The sequence below is a fragment of the Penicillium daleae genome (assembly GCF_028827525.1).
Source record: "Penicillium daleae strain IBT 16125 chromosome Unknown utg000001l_segment0_segment0, whole genome shotgun sequence".
Classification (NCBI taxonomy): Eukaryota; Fungi; Ascomycota; class Eurotiomycetes; order Eurotiales; family Aspergillaceae; genus Penicillium; species Penicillium daleae.
The window spans coordinates 2273893-2296915 of NW_026623149.1; the positions used below are offsets into that span (position 1 = coordinate 2273893).

General features: G+C 50.5%; 5 protein-coding genes across 5 annotated transcripts; 2 read left to right on the forward strand and 3 right to left on the reverse strand.

Moving 5' to 3' along the window:
* Positions 1-124: 124 nt before the first annotated feature.
* Positions 125-2102, reverse strand: N7458_000709 (putative glucan 1,4-alpha-glucosidase; the record flags this gene model as incomplete). Its single annotated transcript, XM_056904103.1, has 3 exons — positions 125-917; positions 986-1823; positions 1880-2102. 3 exons carry the CDS (start codon positions 2100-2102, stop codon positions 125-127), a joined length of 1854 nt encoding a protein of 617 aa, XP_056771870.1.
* A 694-nt stretch (positions 2103-2796) lies between these two features.
* Positions 2797-4772, reverse strand: N7458_000710 (putative MFS multidrug transporter; the record flags this gene model as incomplete). The annotated part of the gene is made up of 3 exons (XM_056904104.1): positions 2797-3705; positions 3764-4010; positions 4069-4772. The coding sequence occupies 3 exons, from the start codon at positions 4770-4772 to the stop codon at positions 2797-2799; spliced, it is 1860 nt and encodes a 619-aa protein (XP_056771871.1).
* Positions 4773-8714: 3942 nt separating this feature from the next.
* N7458_000711 (uncharacterized protein) lies at positions 8715-9281 on the forward strand (the record flags this gene model as incomplete). The annotated part of the gene is made up of 1 exon (XM_056904105.1): positions 8715-9281. One exon carries the CDS (start codon positions 8715-8717, stop codon positions 9279-9281), a length of 567 nt encoding a protein of 188 aa, XP_056771872.1.
* A 497-nt stretch (positions 9282-9778) lies between these two features.
* N7458_000712 (uncharacterized protein) lies at positions 9779-14201 on the reverse strand (the record flags this gene model as incomplete). The annotated part of the gene is made up of 2 exons (XM_056904106.1): positions 9779-10337; positions 10393-14201. 2 exons carry the CDS (start codon positions 14199-14201, stop codon positions 9779-9781), a joined length of 4368 nt encoding a protein of 1455 aa, XP_056771873.1.
* A 3221-nt stretch (positions 14202-17422) lies between these two features.
* On the forward strand, positions 17423-18642 carry N7458_000713 (putative short chain dehydrogenase; the record flags this gene model as incomplete). Its single annotated transcript, XM_056904107.1, has 3 exons — positions 17423-17635; positions 17707-18042; positions 18331-18642. 3 exons carry the CDS (start codon positions 17423-17425, stop codon positions 18640-18642), a joined length of 861 nt encoding a protein of 286 aa, XP_056771874.1.
* Positions 18643-23023: the final 4381 nt, after the last annotated feature.

Here is a 23023-nt window from a genome sequence, read left to right on the forward strand (position 1 = left end):
CCAACAATTTTGTATACAGCGGCTACGCAACTCATGATCTGTTTTATCCGTTAATGATCAGAATCGTCGATCTTCGTGCGTGACCAAATATGACCATAAATGGCTCTCATAAGTGAATAATTAATCAAGACCGCCACACATCGTGCTGGTTCGGTTGAATCGGACAACCGGTAGGAGCAACGTACACCCTGTTCTCACCACTTTCCCAAATAACCGTGCCATTCGGCTCAAACTTGTAATACTTGTATTCAAACGGAGTCCCCGCCGAAATGAACTCGACGCTGCCAAACCACAAATTATCCGTCTCAGTGTACAGGTTTGCCGTGAGCGGGAAACCGTTGTCCGTGTTCCAGTTGCCAAGTGCACTGATATTACCGGTCATGTACACATTTTCTCCATAGAAAGTGTTCTCGATCAAGTAGAATGTGATCGGTACGACGTTTGTCGCGGGAACACAGCTAGTGCTTGTCGGGAATGCAGAAGCGACGGCCGAATAAGTTCCAGTGACAGGCGATGCGGAGCATGTAGTGGGGACGACATTTGCAGATTTCTCGCCCCACGAGGCTGGTACATTGGAGGCACGACGCTGGACAGCTGTGACGAATGACGCATAAGACCAGGTCAAATCATTGGCTGATAGAGGAACGCTGGTGTTTCGGTTATATTGCTCGGCTAAGGATCCATTGGACGGAGTGTACTCTTGGACGAGAGTCAAGAAACCGTCCGCATAGGTTCGAATAGCTGAAGTGAGAGTCTTGAAGGTCTGGCTATGCGCCGAGTAGGAGCCTTTTCTCACGGAGGCATCGAAATCTCCGAAGAACGCTAGCGACGTTTCAGTGACGTCGAGTTTGCCAATTTTGTTCCATTGGTACAAGGCATCGTACAGCATTTCAGCCGCCGCAAGAGTGGCGAGATACCTACATAGAACGAGCATGTGTTAGTGTACTGGAACTGGCATTTGTGGCCGATGAGAATTTTGATAAACTTGCCATGGATTCCCCCCTGGTACACATCCTCTGGGTAGCGACCAACATTGGCGGCTGAGCCCTTTGCAATGCCCGCATTGATCTTATAGATTGAACGGAAGGAGTCAACATAGACCTTGTGGTTTGCAAGGGCTCTAGCTGAGCAAGGCTGGAAGGTCGAATCATCGCATGCAGCCTCCGGATCAAAGGTGTGGATGCTTCCCAAGACCGTATTCAGATCGATACCTGAACGACTGGTCTCAAGATTAATGTTGGCTGTGATGTACTTTCCATTCCAGAAGCTCTGTAGGAAGCAAAGAATTTGAGGTGCCTGGGATGCACAGGCAGGGCACGACTTGCCGAGCTTCTTTGCAAGATTTGCTCCCTGGACCAATGCACGGTGTTGAACAGCCAAGGTAAAGAAGGATGATCCATCTACCTCTTCCCAGAGGTCAAAGCCGGTATTGTTCCAGTACTGGCCAACATACGCCAAGTCATTTGAAATGATGGGCCACATGATTTCTGATGCTTCAGATCCTTGGCCGTGGGAAATCAACCAGTCGGCGTATGTGATCATGGCGGTCGCTCGCAGGGCGGGACCATCCCGCTGAGGTCGGCCCCAGGAACCGGTGAATGGGTTCAGATCAATCTCAAACTTGGGTTCACCAAGTCCAGAGCCATCCTTCAGAGTTCCGGATGGATTGGATACATTTTGTAGCACTGCCTGTGCAGAGATATAGTTCCGAATATCGGCTTCCAATTCTTGGTGAGTGATAGGATAACCCCAACCAGAACTTTCAAACAGGTCGATCAAGCATTTGATGGTGAGTGCTGAATCACGAGTCCAGGTGTAATAGTCTGACAATAAAGGTCAGAGATGTTCAGATGAGAAATGCTGGCTGGCTGTGACTTACAGTCCGGATTCGCCGTGTTGGGGCTAGCAATGAACAAGCCCGCAGCAGTACCCGGTGCCTTGCTGCCTTTACCACCAAGGTTCTCGGTGATTCCCAGAACAGATCGTTGGCCCTCTTTCAGTATATAGGATGCCAAATCTGCACTCTTTGATGTTGGGCTCGCAAGTGTCAAATATCCAGTCCAAAGGACGCTAGCGACACTTGTCAAGGGAGTGAGGCGCATCTTGACCCACGACAATTTCTATTCGGAATTGAGAAATCGATCGCTTACCTGCAAAAGGAGACCTTGCGCGAGTGCATACGCACATCATGTGGCACCGATATCCACCCTTTTATAGTGCTCGGTGCTATTGCTAGCAAGCATCACCGAGTCCACGTCAATCTCCGGTAATTCCCCGCTCTCGGCGCCTCCTCTCGGAGAGTGAACTTCACAAAGCGCAGATGGAACCATTTCTACCTATCTAACTTTCTTAGTTCAAGCGTATCTTGTAGTTTCCTCACAACTAAGCGAGGCCATAACTTTGCGCGGATCGCTACCGAGTCTTTTGTACCGAGAGTATCGTCGTGTGGGGTAAATGCAGACCATTTTGCTCACTAGCTCATGTCTAGCCCCGGACGAATCTAACCAATGGGTGATAATTCAGCCGGGCCTAGAATTTTCGAGTTGCAATGAGAGTTGAAGAAAGCTCTGATTACTCGTAAGCTAATAGTACAATACTGGTTTGGGTTGAAGGTCTCCCAGCTACGCCCCCACCCACACCCAGGCAAATATACGCATCCGCCCGGATGCCTTCGCCGGCCATTCGGTGGAAGTACGGCGTAATAGACCGAGTAGATTGTGTCCAAGTGCATCACTCGCAACTCTTGTATATTTTTCATTGTAAACCACAATACTAAAGAGTATTCTGATTCTCATCTCAGTCCTCTTCTTCGTCATTTCCTTCTTTTGGGCGCTCTATACCCTTTCCCTCAGAAATAGTCCATAGTACAAACCACCCGAGGAAAGCTTCAATAGCCAAACACCACCATACACCACCAACCATATTATTAGCAAGGCCAACACCAAGACCCCAGCCCCCAAGGAAAGGACCCAAAGTACGAGCCGCACTGGAAATACTCTGCGCAACACCATGAACCGTACCCAAAATAGAAGGGTCAGTCACACAATTATTCACGAGAATGATGGCCGCGGGGAGCACAAAGGTGCGCGAAATGACTTGCAAGGACACCACAATGGTAAAGGCGGGCCACACGACCCACACAAGACGTGGTAGAACGACGAGAAATGGCATGAGGAGGTAGGAAATAGGTGAGAATGGGAGGAACACGCGGAAGGAAGTAAGAGTTCCTAGTTTAGATTGGATGCGCGGATAAAGGAATATTTGCAGAGGGAGACCGATGAACCCGATGATGGCTGTGGCTAGGCCGACGCGTGCTGAGGGCAGACCTAGCCCGCCGCCAAAATGGAAGAAGCCATTGCGGGAACCTTCAGGGGCACGGGGTGTGGGAAGGAATACAAAGGTCATGGCGTTGAAAGCACTCGTGTGGAAAGCTAGCAGGAAATGTGCCAGCAATGTGAGCATGATATTTTTGGTCCAAATTTGACGGAAGCCGGGTCGTTTGTGAGGGCGAGATTGGGGATGAGTGCGTGAGCGGGCTGGGCTCGATGGAACGGACCATGTGCCCACGCTGCCATCGAGGTATACGGAGTCGGCATCCTCGGCCTGAAGGCGGTGATAGTGTTGAGGCCGTCGAGTGAAGACTCGCACAATTCTCTTTCCCAGTCTGCGGCCCCAGTCGCTGCGATAACGTGCGACTTCGTGTGTCTAGTTACTGATTAGATTTGTGCTCCTGGCGAGTTTGCTGTTATTATGCAGGACTTACTTCATCCAGGCCAAGAAACACTGTGAGTAACGACATGAAAATGAAAATCGCACTCAGCACATTCGGCAGAGCATACGGCCAGTGCTGCATCCACCAGACGCCATCTTTACCACCCAAGGTAGAGCCGGGACCGAATAACCATGGGAAACTATTGACAGGATCGGCCAGTGAGCCTCCTAAGATAGGGCCAATAATCACACCAATGTTAAAACACATGGGCAGTAGCAAGAAGGCTCTTGATTGGTACCTGGGCAGAGTTAGCACCAGGAGCTCTGCACCTACTAGTGCCGACGGGTGTCACATACTTCTTCTCAGCAATGATTTCTGCAATTAAAGTTCTCATCACGCCGACATTGCTATTGAGCACTCCACCGAGCGTCCGGAAGGTAATAGCCGCTGTAAAGGATCGGGAGAATCCAAATCCCAAACAAGAGATACACGTCCCCAGAAGACCGATCAGAAGCACTCTCTTGCGGCCCATCCATTCCGCATCAGCCAGCCGTCCCCACCAGACCGCAGTTAGGAACTGGGCAGCAGTAAAGCTACCCTGCATAATACCGGCCTGTGCTGAGATCGCCGAGTCTGGTAATGATGGGTCGAAAGATTTGAGCTGATAGAATAAGTAGGCCTGTAATGAGGTTTGAGTGAGTGGCTCCGATAATCGGGCAAAGGTCAGGATAGCCAGCTGCCCTTTCTTTGGCAAAGAGCTCCATGTCACTGGTTTCTCTTCTTGAGAGTCCTCGTGTGAGGCGAGAACGCTATCGTGATCGTGATCGCTATCATCTTCATCTGCTGACGGGAAGCGCCGGTGGTTTATGAGTAGCGGCGGAGGGCGGAGTGATCGCCGTGCATTGCTCCCCTCATAGATGGCAGTATCTACACTATCATCGTCACTTTCACTTGATGAGTCTGTGTTGGGAAAGTCCAGGCTGTCATGCGAAGGTAGTTGAATGACGTCTGTTGCTTCTGGTTGGGGTTGGCCCGCAGGTTCGTGCGGAGAGGACCCCATAAAGCCAAGATCGGGTGGCACGCGACCCGAAGTCTAACGGCAGTTGAGTATACGGCGTGGGTCGTATTGACTGTTGATCCTCAGTCTGAGCAAGCTCTACACATGTAGTATGGTAGAACGGACAAATATTTGCAACGAAGTGAGGAGAGAAAAACAAAGCGAAGGCAAAAATTCTCGGCTTCTGACACCATCGCCGAACCCCCACACTCGGCGGGTTAGCCCGTTTATGGCGAGTGGAGTGCCGACTTAACCGCACATAGTATCTTCGAGAGATTTTGCTATTGTTGTATTGGATTTCACTATTTGCACGTCCAGTTGTCTACTTTTCAAGACGGCTAACCTAGTTTAGTTTAGCGGACCCGAAAACACCGTACACACATCTCATTTTGGTATTCTAAATGCGTAAGTTTGCTACTGAACTGGACGAAACATGCTTAATAAAAACGAGGATATTAAGGATTTACCTAGGAGCTCTCCTGTCGAGTAGTCTGAATTAAGTAAAAAATCAGCATTAAACGAGACGGTTGACAATGATCTAGTTTTCTAACCCCTGGCATAAGCTGCAATATGTAGTTCAGACCGCTAAATTAGGTATCTCCCTTGAGCAGAGTAGTTTGGCATCGAGTCTTTTAATCCGAATACTCTACTGTACCATGGCTATCTTTGGTGAAACTATAGTAACTGGCGTATGGGTCTAAAATTACTGGCGCTAAACTAGGTCCCGTTAGCACTTGTAAAACCGTGAAAAGCCGTCGTGCGAATAGCAAAATCCACTGTTTTGAGGGTCGAATTTTCCAGTGATGAGAATGAATTAGAGACTGAGAAGGTCAGGACTACAACTGGACTGGAATTAGTGCATTTAGCAATCCCAAATAGCCATCCCCAAAGAGCTAAATCAAAGCCAACCAAAAAAACAGAGTCTTATGCGCCGTCCGGGGTTCGAACCCGGGTTTCCCGCTGTCTGGAAATACTGGGAAGCGAAAATCATAACCACTAGATCAACGGCGCTAATTTCAAGAAGTCATGGTACATCTTGATTCATGATGGCATAAAGGTGCTTAGTTACATTAGTTTAATTAGTTACTCAATTATTGCCGTAACTTCGGGCGAGCGATAATGAATTGGTAAAAATCCATTCTCAGATCGTTGCCATAAAGCTATGCCCATGTTGGTACCTTACGTGAGGATTAGTCCTGTATAGCATAAATAGTGTACAGAAGTTATACCCATCAGAGAGTTCTAACGCTGAGGATGGATGGTACTGACCGACCAGGGAGAGTAGAGAACACAGAAGATTCGGCATGAATCTGGAGTAAAACGAATACAACTTCAACTGCTTGAAAATCACAGGCTTTGTATGTAAACTAGATGGTAGACTGTAGAGACTAAAGTGGTAGGGCAGGAACGGCAGTATGACAGAAATCGAGAAGCCATAAAAGTTTGCCAAAAGACAGTGAATTGCCTTAGTAGTGCCTTAGTTCCTGAGAATTCAGGCACTTATATGGTCATATACATACTTTGGACTTATGCCTTCTAAACCGCCTTTTTAGGGGTCTCTCATTCGTAGCGTCGCAATTATACTATATATATTATCATACTGTATACTTTTGCCATCCTACTTGTAAGTGAGAGAAAACTCATGTTTATTCGTTCTCATCATCATATCTTTTCTTCCCTCTTTACATCCCAAATCTTCTGCACCTGCCTAAGATCATATACCTTATTGGGTAAGTAACTTGCATAAATTCTATAAGATCAAAACCCAACTACCTCTTACTTCATGTTCATCCTCACTTTATGATGATCTCTCACTTCATCTTGCGCTTCTTATCATTCTTCTCATAATCCTTCGCATGATCCTTCTCATCCTCCTTCGCATTATCTTTCACTCTACATTGTTACACTCAGGCATGAGGATATCGAATCAACATAGTAGCATTCAACGAAGCAACTAAATCTAGAGAGAATAAAAGAAGAAGAAGTTCCATCTGCTAGGAGATCGCCCTTTTCATGCACGTTCCGAAACCCCCATCTGGCAAGCTCCATCAAACACCCAAACACTCATTGACCAGTTTTGCCTTGCTATCCCTCCTGCTCGTCACAGGGGGGGTATGAAGGCTTACTTCCTACTACGTATCTCCTTCTCCTTTCCTTCTCTCCTCTCTAGACTTGATTCTTTGGCAGACAGTACCGAATTGAGACTTTCGTCCTCTTCTCGCTTGACTCGTAACACCGTGGGCCTGATTCTGGACCTCACGAAGCCGGATAATCAGATCCACGGCTTGCTTGAGACTCTCCTCGCGCGCTGTCAGCGTAACCTGGTGGCAGAAACCCTACTCGCACAGGCTACAGTCGATGACGAGAATCGCGCTTCGCCGGACCCTTCCCTGATCATACGCCTTGGCATACGAGATGATGGTGTCATAGACACCAAGCACACAGGAAGCAGGAGAGAACGAAGTCAGATTGGTCTATCTAGGAGAGCAAGAGGACGAAGAAGGAAAAGAAAAAGGGAAAGGCCTAAATAGGCCTACAAGAAGAAAGAAACAAAGGCCTGGGCCTGCAATCAGCAAACCTGCAGGGCAAAGGAAGACGAGCGCATGCACAGCCAAACGGGCAAGGTCGAGGTCGAGTCATCACGAGATGTGGCTGTGGACGACACCACAGCCTATGCGATCATGGCTGCGTACAAGCGCGGAGATTGTAAACGTAACAAGCACGTTTTCGACTCGGCTGTAATTCTACGAAGCCTGCGACTGCCGCGCGGAAATGGCGTTCCGATTGAGGCTTTTGCCGTGCGCTGGATCCCTGAGAGTTGTGAGCGCACCTGTGACGAGCAGGAGGGATAGCAAGGCAACTGGTCAATGAGTGTATGGGTGTTTGATGGAACTTGCTAGATGGGAGTTTCCGAACGTGCATAAAAAGGGCGATCTCCCAGCAGATGGAACTTCTTCTTCTTCTCTTCTCTCTAGATTTAGTTGCTTCGTTGAATACTACCATGTTGATTCGATATCCTCATGCCTGACTGCAACAGCACCCTCTCGACAGGAGAGGTCCTCGCGCAGGCTTTCCCATACATCACACACACGGAGCGCACGCAAACCTTTCACACAATCACAATTGGGCGAGTAGCGATTCCTTTGCTCTGGGCAGAGGGCACAGATTATCACCTTGTTGCGTCGCCTCGCAAGGTCAATTACGCGCCAGAAATGCCCGGTACTGCGGATTACTCCAACAATGCGCGCTTCACCCGCAATATCATTGCGAGTTGAGGATGGCCGTATATGGATATGGATCCTAACCGAAAGGTCATCATCCCACGAAATCATAACCACTAGACTAACGGCGCTGATGCTATTAAGCTCTCCCAAATTTCGGTTTATAATAGGGTCGGACTATGAGCCTACAGGGGTGCTCATCTAATTTTATATCTCAAAATGGGAGCACGGCTGTAGGGGACGTCAGTCTGCGTATATCTTCCGAATATTTTTCGAAGTTTATACCATAAAAATCACCTTTTCTAAGGTCTCTCACTCGTAGCATCACGGTGATACCGTCGTTGTTATCATACCAGATACTTTTACCATTCGACTTGCAAGGGAGACTCCACGCATTTTTCTTCATCCTCACCCTCTGAACTTTTCTTCTCTTTTACATCCTTCACAACTCTTATCCTTGACCGCAGCAACAGACATCCTGTAAGTGATCGAACCCCAGTCTCCTCCTCCTTTACCTCTAATCTCTTATTTTACCCTTCATCACTTACTCCCCCTCTCATCTCTTCCATTACGCCTCAGCTCTTACTTCATCCTTCACCTTCCACAATTCCAGCCAAGAAGCCTCACCTGCTGAGCCTTCCCCTCTATTGCTCTCTTTACTGACTCGGAGCCCGAGGAAACCAGGCAGCCGCTTCTACAGGCATCAAATACAACACCGCCCGACATGGCTGATCCTCAGCAGCCAACCGCCGATATCTACGCCATTGTTGCGTCCAAAATGGGAATGCCGGTAGCTGCCCGAACTGGCATCTGGGAATGTCTTCCCGGTTTATACGGTTCAGATTTCCACGCATTTCTGCGGGAGTCGACTACGGTCATCACTGGCCGCTGTGACATTCTACTGCGAGCCGTTGCAACAGCCGCAGTGGCCATCATGTCCTACTGTATTGACCGCGGCTGGTCACACGAATTCGCGGCGTCCATTGTGACACAGGACACAATTTTGGGTATTTTGGTTCACCATTTCGAGGAGGTATCCCGCGAGTGCGATCGAGGACTTGCGGCCATCGCAACTCGACCCTCGAAGTGGCGTGCTGTTGCCCTGACCAATTATCTGTTGGTCAATTTTCAGTTCCGATTTCTGGCAATCAACCCAATGCTCAGAAAGCCAGCGATCGCGGACCTCTCTGGGTTCCTTGCAATGAACCCGCGCAACTTCCGCCCACCTCATCAGCTAGGTGAGGCGCCCGACGACGAGGACGACTCGTCCTCTGGATCAGAATTCCAGTAAAGCTCCGAGTGCATTCATATGCGCTGTTTCGGGACATAGGAGGACTTTTTGGAACTACAGGGGTTGACACATTTCGGCGTTCACGGTTTCCGGTTATCATTTAGCGCACTTCACGACTAGCGTGGATGCCAATTCGTTCTTCTTTTCTTTGCTTTATGTTGCTTGTGGTTAGCGCACCTCACGAATAGCGTGGGTGCGAGGTTGGCTCATACTCATACAAGGTTGCGTTGCGCGATACGTGTCTCCGTACCTGGTAGATCTTAATCTTGAGAGCAATCCAAGAACTTAAGATCCCAACTTTCATCCATAGTAGCCAACCCTGTTACGAGAACTATTCGAGAATAATACACTTGTATTCATGATGAATGCAGAAAGCAGTTCCTGGACATTGCCAATGATGAAAACGCCGCTAAACCAAATGAAACTCAAAAAAAGATCCCCATATGTACAGTGGGCAGAAAAGAAAGTATTTACAAAGGGTATCACATGGGTGAAAATCACTTTCCAAGCGGACTTTCAACAGAAGGCTTGTAGAAAAGACTCTTGCGTCGCGCATCTTCCATACGGGCCCGCTGTTGACGCCTGGACTCTACCTCGTCGTCCTCCTCAAGACTGAAAATAGGTCTATCTGTGCCTTCGAACAAACCGCGGTTGCTCTGCTTCGGTGGGCAAGATTTCTGTACCAACTTGGCGCGATTGGAGAGGAAATAGGGAGTGGCGGGAGACATGCCAATCGCAGTAAGGTTGTCAAAGTTGTAGCCCGGGGTGGCTGGAACATGATAGCGATCGGATTGCTGAACGGGCGTTGATGAAACTCCGGCAAGCGGAGTTGGGGGAGTGATCTTCCGGAATCCCTCCACCGCACCCCAGTCAGCACCGCAGCGGCGTCCGCTGGCAGAGGGGGTAGATGGTTCAGCGATGCGCACCAAAGTGCCGTTCACATTGCTCAAGGCGCGTGGCTCCATGCTCTTGCGACGTTTAGCACCGCCACGGGGAATGATAGAGCTGTCGACCATGTACGGAGTCTCGTCAAGCCACTTGTTCTCTCTCTCGCAGCTAAAATCATATATTAGTCTTGTTCACACATTGCCCAGATGTGCCAGGGACTTACTCAAGGACCCAACCAACTCCGACACATTTCACCAAGCCACCAGCATGCTTAACCTTCTCCAGGGTACGAAGGCCACCATCCTTGTACACGACGTGTGTGATTCCAACTTTAGATTCTTTGGGATCAACGCCGTCAACTGGAGACATGCTAGAGCGAGGATTCCATGACCACGATCTGAAACAACGAGCGCCCATTTGCTGCAAAAGCTCAACAAAGATTCCAGATGCATCTTCACCTTCGGTTGTGTGAACATCCACATACACGACAGCACCACGAAGCGTTTGCTGGCTGATGAGGCTCTTCCTGCGAGGAGTTCTGCCGGCGGTGGAAGCCACAGACGGAGATTGAGGTACTTGAATGTCAGGTTGTATCCCCATGGAACGCCAGGGAGTGCTACAGCGACGCTTCGGGCTAGGGCTTCTCGAGGTTCGCGAAGCTTTGTGCGGGGAAATGGTCGGGACAGTCTCGTTGCTGAGAAACATGACCGGCTTGCGCATGCGTGGCGATGCGCGAATCGGAGACCTGCTTTCAAGGGAATGCCCTCGTTTGCGGGGCAGCTTTAGAGGAGAGACCTCGCCTTCGCCCTTCAAAGGCACCTTGGACACAGTGTGTACCGTTCGATGGTGATCAATTCCTCTTCTGACCGGGGTGACAGGTAGAATGACAGGAGAATGGCAATTCTCTTTGTCATCGTGGTCAGACAGGGAACCTTCATCCTGAGCGTCAGTCGATTCCGAGGCCACCATCTCCACGTTAGGCTGCTTTTGCGACTCCAATACATCGGAATCGGAAAGCTCAGGGTCTTCAAAAATATCGAGCCGGATTGGTGAGTAAACCATAGGTTGCTGCTGTTGTGTCACAGCAGATTCGGGTGTGTGAGGAGATTGAGGGGGTGTATAGGCATCGTCGCTCTTATCCTGAAGAGGCAGTTCGGCAGACGCAGACTGACTGTCTGCAACTGGAGTGCGCGAAAGATCAGGGTAAGACACATCATCCTGCACTGGTGTAGCATGCTCCGCCGGTTTCTCCAGAGGCCCAACCAGCGAGAAAACGCCTCGGCGACGCTGTCGCATTGGCTTGACTTCAGAGGGAGTATTGGCTTCCCAACCATCAAACTTCCGTGCCAAAGGCGTAAACCCGATGTCGACATTGATAAGCGACTTTCGCTTTCCAGCAAAGTTTGGAGTGTCGCAAATGGCGTGGCCAGTGGGGGAAGGGATCTCGGTCAGGGTGGTGTCCAAGAAGCTATCCTCAGCAGGGATGCGTGGCTCCGTATTGATATCAAACAACCATTCCTTCGATTTGGCACTATCTTGCTGGTATGGAGACGCAGCGCTCATAGCACGGCCAGGAGGAGTAGGAGCCAGCGGAGGGATCGATTGCGCTGACCGTTGGAGGCTGTCAGTCACCTTGGCCTGGTGCGCACTGCGGGGAGTTTCGGGCGGTGATGAGACTTCAACAGTAACTTCCTCCTCTGCCAAGACGGATTGATCATTCTGCGGATGATCAAATTCGGTCTCAACCTCTTCCACTCCAGTTTCTTCGATGTCTTCGTGTGCCTCCCGGGCGAGGTCGAGGTACTCTTCGAGGCTTTCTGGTGGAGGCGTGTGGGACTGCGCGCCTTCGAGAGCCTCTAGTCCAAGTGTTGGTTCCGATGGTGAAGGGAAATGCTGCTCGGGTTCGTCATCCGGAGTGTCCACTTGCTCCAGCCTTTCAGAGTGAACTTCCGCATCAGCACTTGGCTCCGCAGCATCTTCTTCCTCCAAATCCGTCTCCATGCCATCCTCAATATCATCCAAAATGAAATCGTGCTGTACGGTTTCTTCTTCAGGTAGGTTTTGGAACGGCTTTTGGAGTTCTTCCATGGTATTGAAGCAAATTGTCCCAAAGTCCTCTGGCTCACGGCGGATCTCTTCTCGTAGCTCTTGGAGCTTTGCCTCGATATCGATATCCTCGACACAGCTCTCGGCGGCTTCAGGCTCATCGAAAGCGTCCTCGGCCGGCTCAAGCTCCAGAGGTTCTTCGACTGCAGGGGGCTCCTGTGGCGAGGGCGATATAGACGAGCTTCTGCCATAGCATTGCAATTCAATACCAAAAATATCACGGGCTACCTCCTCGATCATCTCGATATCGTCATCCACAGCAAATCCTTGATGTTCGGAGCCTGAGGCAGAAAAGGTGTCCTGCTCTGCTTGAGGGATTGGAAGGACAGTTGTAGCGCCATCACAATCCAGAGTAGGCGCGGCACTGGTCGAGCTCTTAGAAGAGAAAAGGGAACCCTTGAAAGGCGACGGGATTCTCTTTGGCGGGCTTTGGATTAGAGATGTCTTGGCTGAAAACGGAGTTGCCGCCTTGGTTGGTGACTGGGAGAAAGAAGCACCCAAGTTAGCTTTCTTTGGGGACATCTTGAGCGGCGATGCTGGACCTTGGGCTAGGTTCGGGTCAGCAGTTGAAAGGGCGTCTTCCCGGAACAGTAGGCCACGATTCGGTGTATCGCGAAGAGAGAATTGGAATGGAGAAGCTTCTGGTCGTCGAGCAGGACTTGACATGAATACCGACTCAGTAAAGTCAATAGACTTGCCGGGGGGTAAAGCCAGATGGCCTCCGTCAGCAACGGCGTTGAAGCTGCGGTTGGGTGTGAAGTTGATCTTCCTGACGGGCGAGCTCAACCCGGTAGCCGATGATCCATTTTTAGGTGTAGCGGGTTTAGGGTCACCATTCTCGTCAATTAGAGTGGACGCCTTCTTGGGAGTGAAATTGATCCTGCGCACAGGCGAGCTCAATCCTGTAATCTCCGTGCCAGCCTTGGCTGGCGAGTGAACGACCAATTTGACGGGACTCTTGATATCGTACTTGGCCGAACTCAATTCGTCCTCTTCGCCATCAGAGCTGACGTATGCTGAAAGCGACTTGGAGACCTGTTTGTCCTTCTTAGGAGACAGAGGTTTGGTTGCGCTCTTTTTGGCTGCAGCAGGCTTTCGGCCTCGCGCTGCATTTCCTGTAGTCTTGCGCATCGGTGTCGCTCCCAGACCAGCTTTACTGGTAGTCCTTGCAGAGGCTTTCTTCTGCTCAGCAACAGACGCAGTCAGTCCTTCCAGTTCGTCAGATTCCGAGTCGGCTTGTTCTTGGAAGGTCACTGTTTTCTTCTTGGCAGGGCCACGTAGAATATTCGATCGCATGGTCGTAGATTTAGTAGCAATGCGAATATGTTTGGTGAGGGCATTTTCAGCCACGGCCTCGGGTTCCGGCACGGTTCGAGTATTCTTACGAGTGGCAGTAGTCTTTGATGTTGTTGATCCCTTTGGCCGCCCTCGGGGCTTTGGTCCTGTTTCGGTTTTGGCCGCAGTAGATGTCTCGTTCTTCCTCGGCCTGCCGACCCGTTTCTTTACTGGCTCTGGATTAGAGGCCTCGTTTTCGCCTCCATCACTTCCATCACTATCGGCGGGGGACTCTGGCAAAGCTGGCGCGGGTGTCACTTTCTTGCCACGGGAGGCGGTGGTTGTTCTCGTTGCTGACGCCGTTGAGGCCTTGGTCGCCGAACTCGCTGGGGTCCTCCCACGTGGTCGTACAGGCTTCTCTTCAGTCTCCTTCATCATCATGCCAAGCTCATCCTCGGTATCATCCGAATCAATGTCGACATTCGCCATCATGTTTTTCCTGGCCGTCGTCGTCTTGGTCACGCCTCTCCTCTTCGGTTCGTTTACGGCTTTGGCTTGGGAGCTGGCAGTGGTCTTGGTCACGGTTGATCGAGGTGCCGTACGCGTCCCCCGCTTGGCAGGGGACGGAGGAAGGACAGCTGCTCGTGCCATGGCGGCGAGCGAAAGGGCGGCGTTGCTGTTGTTGTTGTTGTCGCGTGTGATGTTATTGCTTTTGTCGTAGGTTCTATTGTCGTTGGCGCTGCGATACACTCATGGCGGATATGAGCGCGTCAAAGTAAAGTCTCGGTCGCGGCTGCCGTTCAATATCGTGTGGATTGCATTAGATTGCAGGTCAAAATGCTCATGCGGGTGGAGCGTTGTGTTTGGGCGAACTCGAGCGGACCCGCGCAGTTTCCATGGTAACGGTCACGTGTTGTGTATGATCAGCACTGGGATCAGGTCATAACATGGATGGGACCACCACGCCAAATCTACAAGACCCTGACAGACAAATGATTTTTCTAACTATATGAATGAGCATGTGCTCTTCATTTTATATATTATAGGCTCGGTATTATGTATTTCAAAGAATGATGCAAGTCTCAAGGTCGCGTCTATCATGCAAGGTTCGCGGATATATATCGAACAAACTCGATTAAACTACAGGCTACTACCTATGTAGAACCACCCGCGACGATTATCTACCGTACATCCAGAACCCCACATGGATGTGGACCGTCTAACTCAGAATAATGAGGAACAATAGAGAGCGATACAGCCATGGGTCTGTTGACCAATTCTGGGTGCTGATATCTATGGGCATTGATAAGTCGGGGCTAGCTTCTGCAAACGACGCGGATCTGTGACAAGAAGCGCGATTCAACCGTCCATAGAATACGAGGGGGGGGGGGGGGGGGGGCATGCTTAGCCTATGCTTGTTGCATAGAAATGTACTTGATACTCTGCGGACGTCTTTTGCACTGTCATCAGGGGCTCCTACTTATGGTAAAGCTTTAGCAGCTTTACGGCCCTAAATGTTGGTTCTCCAGGATGAATGGGGCTTTCATATCTGAACTGGGGAGCACAGGCCACATCAGCGATACCTAGTGGCGTATTCAGATCGGGTTATCCGGGAGGGCATAACATCGGAATCGTGGGGGCGCATTATGAAGGAGAAGAAGAATAAAAAACCATGGAAGAGGCCTTATTAATATACAAAACAATAGCACAAAGGATACAGCACACAATCAATTGAGGGTTGTTTGCAGTCTACCTATAGCAGATGGGCATACGACAAGAATATCTAGAGTTGAGCTGCACAGACGACAGTCAGCGAGGTCTGGATAATCGGCATTTCTTCCGTGTCAACGATCGACACGCGGCAATTGTCATGCATGCTATTCGGGATTCTCAGCGATACTGGACCAACGGCAAAGACCGCGAAGACCACCTTTTCTAAATCTATCAGATCAGGCAAACTCTTTTTGATGCCGCAGACAAGGGCCCATTGGCCATAGCGTCGAGCGGGGCACGGGCCGAATAGGACTCGGCAGAGCAAGAACATCGTACCTCAGAGAAGGGGAAAACAAGACACAAAACACAAGGAGGTCAGGGCCTTCGAAAAAAAAAAAAAACACCCGCCATACAAAGGGCACAGACCACCGATCTCAGATCTATCTTGAACCAGGCTTCATCAGCGGTCTGTGAACGGTAAACCTGCCCCGCGCAAGCATGTACATACTATACAGTAAATGCAGGGCCCTAGGCGAACGGGGCCAGACTCATAGGTACACAGCCACAGGCCAGACGGCGAAAAATTCTAGAAGACCAGGGTGCGCGATGTTTATTGCGAATTAGCTCGTTAGTGCCTAGGGAGTAGGGAGCTGGGAGGCTTAGGAGACTGGACGAGGTGCTCACGAGAACAAAAGTGGAACTGGGCTGGCCTCGGATTTGCCCGAACGGGTAAGTTTGATTCTAAACAATTCGGGACCGGGAGCTGGCCGCCAGACAGTAAAAGTAAAGATGGACACGGCAGATTCTGTTGGTCACATGGACGTTTGAATCCAATAATAAATGTATCTGCAAGTTTATTTTTGGAGGATGGAGTGCTGTCGGTGAGGATTGGAGATTCGGGGTTGTTCGTATATTCGAGTTGGATGGAGAAGCTGGTACATTGCTCGCAAGCGCAACGACCAATTGGGACTGTATACTTGAACCCTTTGACATGTCTCGCAGCTATAATGAATGTATACATACTCGTGGCAGTGTTCAAAGTTCAAAGATTAACGATGGCTGGATAAAGTACAGTAGTAAAGAAAAAAAAAATCTGCAAGGCGACAAGAAAATCTCGAGAATGTGCCATTGACTTTTCCCCAGTACCGTCGAGACAGGAACCATCGCCACGGGGTGAAAGGCAGTCGATCATTCGCAACTCAAGCAGTCCTCATGACCATTCGAAGATTCTACGACCTGCGAGGGGAGTTGGGAGTAGTACATCCTACATGGTTATCATATCATCGTCGTATCAGGCTTCCCCGGAAGAACAAGCAGGTCACCTGGAACGGGCGAGTGGGGAAGCCGATCGGCTTGCCCAAAACGGGCATCCGATCTTCAGTGCGTCCGTACTTTTGGCCCCCCCCGCGAACTGCTTTCGTGTCCAATGTCATAACCTGTGGCAACAACAACACTTCCAAGGCCAAAATGTCATCGCGACCAGGATATTTGCAAGATGGCCCAAATCTATCGTATCTCTGACCTCAACTCGATCATCGATACATCATTGAGTCAAGGTGCATAGCCAGGAAATCAAGGTGTCCTTGGTATATTGTGCTTGTTTGTACTTGTTTGGATCCAGCTACAGGAGCTAACATGGAAGCACCGTAAATAGCACTCCCGTTGTCGCCACGCCCGTTTAAGCTGCTGCGTCAACCGCCATTCTTCCGGCGGGAGGGAGGGTCCAGACTCCATCGTCCACGATGGTCCACGACTGAGAATTTCCTGTTTAGGCCTGCTGGCCAGATTTTGCGTGTTCACGAGACCAATATTCGACGGGGACCGTTCCATCCAGTCTCCCTGCTTCGAGTCGATTCCCGGTCCTTTTTTTTTTGTGCTTACCTCTCAAGGTAGGACAGATGCCGGAGGCCACGGCATCGTGAGCCCCGTTCCAATGGAGTTTCGCTCTTATATAAAGGAGCTCCCTGCTCTGGTCCCTGGTTTCCTTCATTGACTGTGTCAATTATATTCTTCTCGTGAACTCAATACATTAATCGCCTGACGACTACCCTTTCGATCTCTGTCATTATTACCGGCCTTGATCATTTATAATACTCCCTGCTTCTACGCTCGACTTTCTCCCACCGATATTATAGTCACCATCATCCATCACCATTATAATGTCCGTCGCCATTGAGACCACCGAAGTTCCCACTGCTCCCAACACTGCGCAGCCTGTCACGATGGGCCAAAAGTCGCGCATGCCCGAGTTCAGTCTCGCTGGCAAGGTCGTCTGTGTCTCGGGAGCTGGTCGAGGCCTGGGTCTGACTCAGTCAGAGGCCCTGCTGGAAGCCGGTGCCAAGGTGTATGCCCTGGATCGTCTTGAGGAACCGGTATGATCTACGTGACCAATCTTAGATAATACCAAGCCACCCGTCACTAACAAAACCCTCTCCTCACATAGGCCCCCGAGTTTGCCCAAATCCAGCAAAAGGCCAAGGAGCTCGGCACGGAACTGCACTACCGGCGCATCGATGTGCGAGACACCGAGTTGCTGAACAGCGTGGTTGAGGCCATTGCTAACACCGAGGGCCGTATGGACGGTCTGGTCGCCGCGGCGGGTATCCAGCAGGAGACTCCAGCTTTGGAGTACTCGGCCAAGGACAGCAACACCATGTTCGAGGTCAACGTGACGGGAGTGTTCATGACCGCACAGGCCGTGGCCAAGCAGATGATTCGCTTTGGCAACGGAGGCAGCATTGCCATGATCGCCAGTATGAGCGGTACAGTTGCCAATCGGGTATGTTCCCCATCACCCCCCTCCCTTCCTTTACCAAGTTTTCCCCCTCCCCATTCTCCATTTATCCTTTTCGTCTCACTCAGCGGACCTTGCGGGCGCATACTTTTACCATTTTTACCCCCAACCTTGAAATTTTCCCTGTTTTTGCCAAGTGTCAACCCCCTTTTATCCTCTCGTTGGGCATGGTCTCTACATCCTTCCCCGCAATTTCGCCTAAACCCGCTACTGCACTCCCTCACCTTTCACCCGCTCCATGATCCATCCCAGTCTAACCACCTCCTCTCGCAGGGTCTCATCTGCCCCGCCTACAACGCCAGCAAAGCCGCTGTCATCCAGCTGGGCCGGAATCTGGCCGCCGAGTGGGGCCAGTACAACATCCGCGTCAACACCATTTCCCCGGGCTACATCGTCACGCAGATGGTCGAGAAGCTGTTCGTCGAGTTCCCCGAGCGCCGCGACCAGTGGCCCAAGGAGAACATGCTGGGCCGTCTGTCCCGTCCCGAGGAGTACCGCGGTGCGGCGGTGTTCTTGCTCAGCGATGCAAGCAGTTTCATGACTGGTAGTGATCTGCGCATGGACGGTGGCCATGCCGCGTGGTAAAAAATGCGGCTAAGGTAGAAGGGAAAGATGTGTTGACGAATTGGAATTATTTCCCTGGATCCTAGGACGTGGAACCAGTCAGTGAGCTGGCATTCCCTTCCGGGTTCTCATTTGCATGGTGTTGAATTGGTTGATATTGTCGAGCTGGTCATTTTTTGGATTTTTACAGCGATAGCGTGTCGCTTTTTAAAACCACTGTTCTCTTTTTTTTAATTCTAGTTTGATTTTTTTTTTGGTCTCATGTTCTTCATTTTCTCATGATCGTTGATTAGACTTATATCGATCGCTCGAGTGAATGGCTTAATGTACCCTCCGCTTCCAGATTCCAGATGTGACCTGACCCACACGCCCACTTTTGACAGATCGGCTCCACACAGACTGAAAATCTGGGGGATCGGACAAGTATCTATTAGCAAATTATCGCGTAATAATAGGGGGAATCATGCAGGGATGTTTCAGCCAGTTTTCAACGCCAAAGATGTCGCGTGAGTAAGTGCCGTAGTATGTGGGCTCCGCTTGTCGCTGGGCGAGAATGATTCGCGCGCTCCCTACACACCTGCCACACAGACAGACGAATAATTCTACCTCCCATGCCTATCACTACCTAGTCGCTTTGTTGTACTACCCGACGACCCCCATGCTCGCGTGGATCCTCTTTCCGCTATCAAGAACCCATACTGTAGTATGCCTTCCGTACTACTGCTCCCAATCTCCCAACTCATAAACATACTTTTCCCCAACCTCTCAACCCTCTGTAAACCACGCCAAGCCAACTCACCCTCCCCGTGACTTACCCACAGCAAGTCCATGATGCATGATTCCTGCGAACCAAACACCCCCCCCCCGCATCGGCGCATACCCAGGACAATCTCCACCCACTCCATTCGCCCCATCTATCCCCGAATAATAAAATGATGGGCCACAGACTCCCACTACTCCCACCCTTCCCCGCCCCTAGGTCTAGAGAACCCCAACCCCAGACACGCTCGCCAATCACGGGCGGGTCTCCTCGCTCGGTCCTTCGCGGATTATGTAGAGGAATGTCTCGAGGTAATTTTGGGTGTGGGGGAGGGGCAATTGTACATGCATGTTTGGATATGATTCTTTTTTGATCATCCGGCAATTATTATTAACTTGTGGGTCGACTCCACCCCCGTTATAAACTGTACTGCAGTTGTCGGTTAACTTATGGTTTGCGACAGGTCGGAGGACTACTTAGGAAGGTCGTTGGCATATGGTTTTGGGTTTAGTGCGGCTACAGGCGGAAAGCGGGAAACTTCAAAGTCTCTTTTTCGTTTTGACGGTGGTGGTGGTGGTGGTGGCTGTTCGGGGTTTAGGTTGTTGGGTGACAATTGACAAGTTATAGGTGTTGCGGGGGTTGGCTGGTGAAGTCATGATATGGTTCTAGTTCTGGTTCTGGTTCTGGTTCTGGGTCTGGGTCTGGGTCTGGCTCTGGTTGGCCTCGGGCGCGGCATGCCTGATCTGGTACTAACGACTCGAGACGCCGAGAGGGTGGAATGAGGGAAGTACGGGGTATAGCTAGGTTCCGTGGTTGGAGGCGATTGTGTTGAGGCTTTTCTCTATGTTTGAAGATACTTCCTACTTGGGCTGTTCGTGCTTGTTGAGTGCGACCGAGTACGGGGGAGAAATGCCTTGAATGGGGAATTGTACATTGTGCGAGGTCCTATTTTGGTCTGGCGGATGAATTTAACGCTAGGACAGGGTCCTACGGTGCTAGGATACAGGTACGACGGTTTGACACATAGCATGACTGTACTGTCATGAGTGGTGGAACGGTTGGCGGATGTCTAACGATAGCCGCATTGTAGATACACAATATTGGTTTGTCTCCCCTGGTTTTCGCCCGACTCCGTAATTAGAAGATCTCACACCAGACCATTTCTGATGTGCCACCGTGCCGGCCACTCGGCGTATTCGAGGTACCCACTCAAAGTGATAAACACGGCCATCCGGTTTTGCAACAATTGCCTAGTTAATATGCTGATGATAACTGGTGTAAGACACAGGGTAAAAGAGTAAGACTGCAGATAGGCAACGCTTCCTCTGGTAGAAGGCGCTGTGGTTGGTAACTGATAGTTCATACTTCTGTGGCTGGATCGGTTGTCGGGTATAGTCGCCACAACTTCCAAGACTCGTGGAAGAAAATCTTCACCTTACTACTTTTGCCCTCTGGAGGACACCATCTATACTTTCCTATCGTAGACTACCCTAGAGTAAAAATATTCAATAGCAAGTATTACAAGCTTATCAGTGTAATCTCTGGATTGCCATTATGCATGCGACGATAGCAAGGCTCACCAGTTCTATCGCGTACTTCTGTCCGTCCAACCATTGTCACCGCACCCCATACCTAATCCGCAGCACAAAGCACAACCTATCATGCAACTTCCGTTACCCACAGAGTCCATCCCCCAGGCATAGGGCCCAAAGTCACGACCTAAGTGATATATTACGGACCGACCAATCCGACGAGGGCAACTTCATTCCGAAGGCATTGAGGGGATTACTATTCGAGGCCCGCGCGAGTACTTGCTGGATAAGAGAGGCGCCACAAAGAGTTTCAGGACACGGGGATGGGCGACAGCACGTGGAATTCCAGCCGAGAATCGGAAACTGGAGACAAGAGACGGGGAACTGGAGATGGGGAGGGGTGGAGTCCGCTTCTTGGCATGGATATCGAGAGTTCTCGAAGTGCTTGATTCCGCTGGAATTCTCCGGCTGGACTCGTTTATCGTCGGGTGGGAGCGAGAGTTTTTTACGCTGATTCGGTTCATAAGGTATAATCTGTACGCGGTAGGCTGTGAATGGATGGGTTGGATCAGCCACCGGAGGCGCTGTCAGATGTTAGTCGCAGGAGTGAGATTGGGTCTGGGCGAGGTTGTTATCGAGGCGATTCATTCGGCTGAGACAGCCCGAAGACAGGTTCCTGGTGAACACCAAGTGCAGTATGGTAGCCGGAGTTAGTTCCAACTTAGTTTAGCGGGGAACCAATCCAGGCCCAATTGGAGACGTGCAGTGGAATCAACCAGATCCAAGCTTCGTTGGAGAATAAACTATCAAGACGGATGTCAACACCCCAATTAGGAAGGTACGTATCATCAACCACGGCCTCCACTCTCAGCCATAGCTAAAGTAAACCTAAACCAAACCATAAGCCCACGGCAGAGGCCACGAGGTTTGTGGCGGCCCGCAAACCAAAAAGGGGTCACGCCGCCAAGAAATTTTTCCTTCAGGAACCAACAACAGCCAGGATCAAAACCGAACCGACTTGAAAGTATTCCGAGTCACTCAACGCAAGCAAACAAAAAAAGTACAGCACTGGGTTTCTATGTAGTGTGCTCTGTTATGGCCGTAAGACGAAAGATATCCGCCTTACACCTGATAAGCAAAGCCAAGCAACGCTTAAGCAACTTCCAAGTCTGTGCAAGGCTTGGCAGCGGTCTGTGTGTCCGGCCTCTCCGTCGGACTTCACAGTTCTCTCTTCGTGAGAGTCCAGTCAGTCCTGTATCTCCTCTGATTTCATCTGATAGCTTCAATCTGACACCGTCTTTCTCACCGTTAGCCTAATACTAGCGCCCCGTCCCGTTTTCGTGCTTCCTCCGATCTTGTTCTTTCCGTCCATTTCGCGACCCCGGAGAAATCTATACCCTTCGTGTCCCGGGTTGCCACTATATCCGCCCCCCTGTCTGGACAGACTGTAGCCGAGGCCCCTGCGAGGAGTGCTCCGTCCACGACGGCAAGTTTAGGTTAAGCTTAGTCGGTGGTTAGTTTTTCGCCTTCGACAGAGTGGATGTCGCGCACAAGAGTTACATGGCGCGGGACGGGTTGCATCCACCAGCGCCTGCTGGAGATGGTCTAGTGCGGCCTGGACATGGTCTGGTGGAAATCTTGATTGACGTGACGAGGATCCTGATTTGTCGAGCATAAAGTCTTATCTGCCGATGGCCACGGATGTCTTGCCCGGTTGGGTCTAGCGCGTGTCGCCGTGGACGGTCAATGGCGTGATAAGTCTGGGGTAAAAAGCCCAAAAAAAAAAATAGAAAATATGGTCCTGTTGGATCTTGGGATTCTGGATATTATTTTCGATTTCTCTATTTCTCTTACTTTCTCTGATTTGTTTCCTTGATAAACGTAAAACAAAATGTAGACTAATTTTCCGGGACCATCTGGTGAGAGCGTCTCGGCTCGGTTGTGTCTGCCGTAGAACGGGTTGGAGCTTGTCACTGGAGACGACTATAAGATTGCCTCGTCTGCGCTCTCACCTTCCCTTCCTTTCTCCTTTTCCTCCACGTTCTCCCACTTTACCCCCCTCTCTTTCGCCTACACCCGGCCCCTGCTTCTCCCCTCGCAGGCCCTCACC